Raw genomic sequence first — 4,027 nt, 5'->3', positions numbered from 1 at the left:
AGAAGATCAAGGAGCAATGGCACAGAAAAGAGGACAGAGACCGGGAGACGATGTGGAGATGTTCAAAGATGCACAGCAGTGAAACGAAGATATGAGACATGCGCTGTGCTGTGTGCGGACTGCTGGCTGACGGGTCCACTTCTAGTGGGTGGATAAAGTCGGACACAGTCCACTACAGAGGATCGGATAGGAGACAGTAAGGCCAGAAGGAACTTCCAGCAAGTTGTGCGAAAGCAAAAACACATACTGCTGTGAAAACTTGAGATAAGTAACAGCATGACGAATTATCACGTTGTTCAACGGGGTTAAACTGAGATCAAGAATTCACCCCTAAGGTATGACTGTACAATAGATTGTAAATATCAGGTCATGCCGTGAATTTTCTGAGAATCCTTGCTTGAGTGGGCCATTTGACCAACGTTATTTTATTAATAGGATTTTAAACATTTGCAACTGTATTTCCAAGTATTTCATTTCCTCCAGTTCACTTTATCATTATTAGGACTATTTAAAAGTGATGAAAAGCAAATGATGAGGTATGGGAAGATGAATCAGGCATGTTATGCCACCTGAAAAAAAATTTTGTGAGGGTTAAATAAGCTAATCCACTTAGCAAATTGTCAGTTACACGATGAGAACTCAGACAAGTGTGGCTGTGCTGCTGTTGATCGTAAATATCTGTTTCATATTTGTGAATCTCTAATTAAAATCCCTCTCCACCCACTGATTATGGGTGCATTTTCTCAAATCTGTGTGGAATAATTTGGGGGAATAAAGGGGATAAGCTATAAAACAAAGAGATGGAGTAGTACCTGTAATTCCACCATTAGGGTTTTGATGATTTGGTTTCACTCCTTAATATTTGGTAAACTGGAAAATGTTTTGGAAAATGAATATTTCTATTTAAATATTGTAATAGTAAGCCTTCATCAAACATATCGATTTGGGAGAAGGAAGGGGTCTAGGAGTTTAAATTTTTTGGATGAACATGCACTCAAAAGAATCACTGCGTGAAATCAGTCAAGCAGAGAAAGACAATGGTTATATGGTTTCACTCATTTATGGAACATAAGGAATAGCAGGGAGATCGGTAGGAGAAGGAAGGGAAGAATGAGGGGGGTAAAGAGAAGGGGGAATGAAGCACGAGAGACTATGGACTCTGGGAAACAAACTGAGGGCTTCAGAGGGGAGGGGGGTGGGGGAATGGGATAGACTGGTGATGGGTAGTAAGGAGGGCACGTATTGCATGGAGCACTGGGTGTTATACGCAACTAATGAATCATGGAACATTACATCAAAAACCAGGAATGTACTGTATGGTGACTAACATAACATAATAAAAAAAATTTTTAAAAATCACTGTGGGGCATAGCTTTGTAAAACCTGTTGTTTTCACACTGTTTTCCTTCAGTGAATCTTGTTGGGGGACTCCCTTGGCAAAAGCTTATTGTGAATGAAAACACTGGAAATTTACAAAGTACCATATAAACAGCCTTAAGAGGACAGACTTTGTCACACCACACTGATAGGACAGTTGGTGGGAGCAGAGAAGCAGGAGCGTGAGCGAGGAAAACACGGAAAGTGAAGAAGGAAAAGGAGCCATCGACCCTTTAGTACGTTAAGAAAACAGGCCAGTGATGGAGTGAGACAAGTATTTCCTAAGTCTCTTTTGATCTACTGCATAAATGAATAAAAGATAGTGCATTTCCCAAACTTGTTCTGTAATCAGGTTTTATGCCAAGGAAAGGACAATGAATACAGACATGTCTGCTCTGTAATATAAAGATGGGTAAGTTATAATGGTGGGAAAGTGGGTGTGATTACATTTCAATTGTTTTAGAAAGGAGATAATGACATAGAATATTTATCTTTTCTTTATAATATCACTCATATTCTCTGCAAAATGTTGCCTATCTATTTTGATGTTTTTCACCTGCAACAAACATTTGACTAGTATCATCATCATCATCAGGATAATCGCAGATAGCACACCTCACACAGTTAGCATGGGCCAGGCTCGCTCTCTCTCTCTCTCTCTCTCTAAGTGTTTTCCTTGTGTTTTCACATTTAACCCTCCAACACCCATAGGTAGTTTCTAGGATTGTCCTGTATTTTCCAAATAGAAAATCTAAGGAAAGAACTAAGGTAAGAACAAAAAGCTTAAATAATTTTCCTAAGATTACAGAGCATAAAGTAGCTGAGGAGGAATTCAAGCTCAGAAATCAAGAGAAGGTGGGAAGGAAAGAGGAAGAAGAAGGAGATTGAAGGGCAGGAGGGGGAAGAAAATGAGAGGAGGATATTTAAATAAATTGAGACATAAAAATGCAGAGAAACAAGGGAACAAAATGAAGAGAAAGAGGCCAAAAGAAGATATGGTTGAACAGTAATTTTTTATTAAAAACTGTGTGATAAATGTTGTCAATGTACAATATTTGAGAGCAAAGATAAGATGGTCTCAATATTTAGCAAAGTGATTTTCACTAACAGATATTTAATATATATTTTACATAATATTTATAGTGAGGGATTCTAATCAGGTAAAATATGAAGAAGATGCAAAAGAGGAAGAGAAACAGTTCACGGATGACATGTTTCAAAGATTAGAGCAGGTCACTGTGTCTTTTATTTTTCCCTGAACTATAGGTGGCAGAATCTCATCCTTGAGTAGGAAGGAGTCAAATAAGTCATACTGCCTTTCTTCCTGCCTCTGTGTTGAAACCATCACAGGCTTTGGAGCAACTACTTTTGAGCCGTTTTCCAAAGACGTGACTGCTCCGGAAGATATGATCACAGTTTGCAATGAGAGCTACAGTGATTTCATCCTGCTGGGCTTCTCTGAGAAGCCATATTTGGAGAAGATACTTTTCTGGGTTGTTCTGATCTTTTATTGTTTGACTATTGCAGGAAATGTGGTCATAATTCTTGTTTCCTCAAAGGATCCTAAACTCCACATCCCCATGTATTTCTTTCTTTGCAACCTTTCCCTGCTAGATCTCTGCTTCACCAGCAGCTGCGTTCCGCAGATGTTAGTTAATTTCTGGGGTCCAAAGAAGACCATCAGCTACACTGGCTGTGCCGTTCAACTGTACGTCTTCTTGTGGCTTGGGGCCACTGAATGTGTCCTTCTTGTGGTCATGGCTGTGGACCGCTATGTGGCAGTGTGTCATCCACTGCAATATACTGTTATCATGAACCCCAGAATCTGTCTGCAGCTGGCCATCCTTGCGTGGGGGGTGGGCCTGCTCCAGTCTCTGGTGCAGTCTCCTGCCACCCTCCAGTTACCCTTCTGCTCCCACCGCAGGGTGGATGACATTGTGTGTGAAGTCCCAGCCCTGATTCAGGCCGCTAGTGCAGACACCACCTACAATGAAATCCAGATGTCCATGGCCAGTATCGTCCTCCTGGTGGTACCCCTGGTCATCATTCTCGCCTCATATGGGGCTGTTGCTAAGGCTGTGCTGAGAATAAAGTCAGCTGCAGGCCAGAAGAAGGCGTTCAGCACATGCATTTCTCACCTTCTTGTGGTCTCCCTCTTCTATGGCACGGTCACAGCTGTTTATCTTCAACCCAAGAGCCGCTATGCTCAGGAACAGGGCAAGTTCCTCACCCTTTTCTATGCTGTTGCAACCCCCTCTCTTAATCCCCTCATCTACACCTTGAGGAACAAGGAGGTCAAGGGGGCACTAATCAGACTGGTGAGGAGGACTTGGGATTCCCAGAATAACTGAAGTGCTGACATATGTTGGTCTCTGGCTCAACCTGAGAAGAGAGAAGAACCTCGTTGCAAAAAGCTGAAGATTTACCTTCTAACCCAAAAGTAGGGGAGAGTTAGCTGCATTTTGTTCAAGCTGAGAATTCAGCCCCATTCGTCAGTGACTGAGTAGGCCCTCACTTTCTTCAGGGTGCTGACGAGGCACAGTGTGATATCGAAATGGGTATATTTAACATCACTGTCTTACAGAGCGCTCAATACAGTTGAAACACAGACCAAAATAAAAGACCAAGCAATATTAAGGAGGGCACGTAT

General features: G+C 41.7%; 1 protein-coding gene across 1 annotated transcript; it reads left to right on the top strand.

The window, feature by feature from the left end:
- The first annotated feature begins 2,783 nt into the window (after nt 1-2,783).
- Nucleotides 2,784-3,728, top strand: LOC123796430 (olfactory receptor 2H2-like). Its single transcript, XM_045803906.1, has one exon. It carries the CDS (start codon nt 2,784-2,786, stop codon nt 3,726-3,728), a length of 945 nt encoding a protein of 314 aa, XP_045659862.1.
- The last annotated feature ends 299 nt before the right edge of the window (nt 3,729-4,027 follow it).

This window comes from Ursus americanus, chromosome 32 (genome assembly GCF_024610735.1).
Source record: "Ursus americanus isolate L20-20 chromosome 32, mUrsAme1.1.p, whole genome shotgun sequence".
NCBI classification, from domain to species: Eukaryota; Metazoa; Chordata; class Mammalia; order Carnivora; family Ursidae; genus Ursus; species Ursus americanus.
This window is presented reverse-complemented; position numbering and strand designations above follow the sequence as displayed.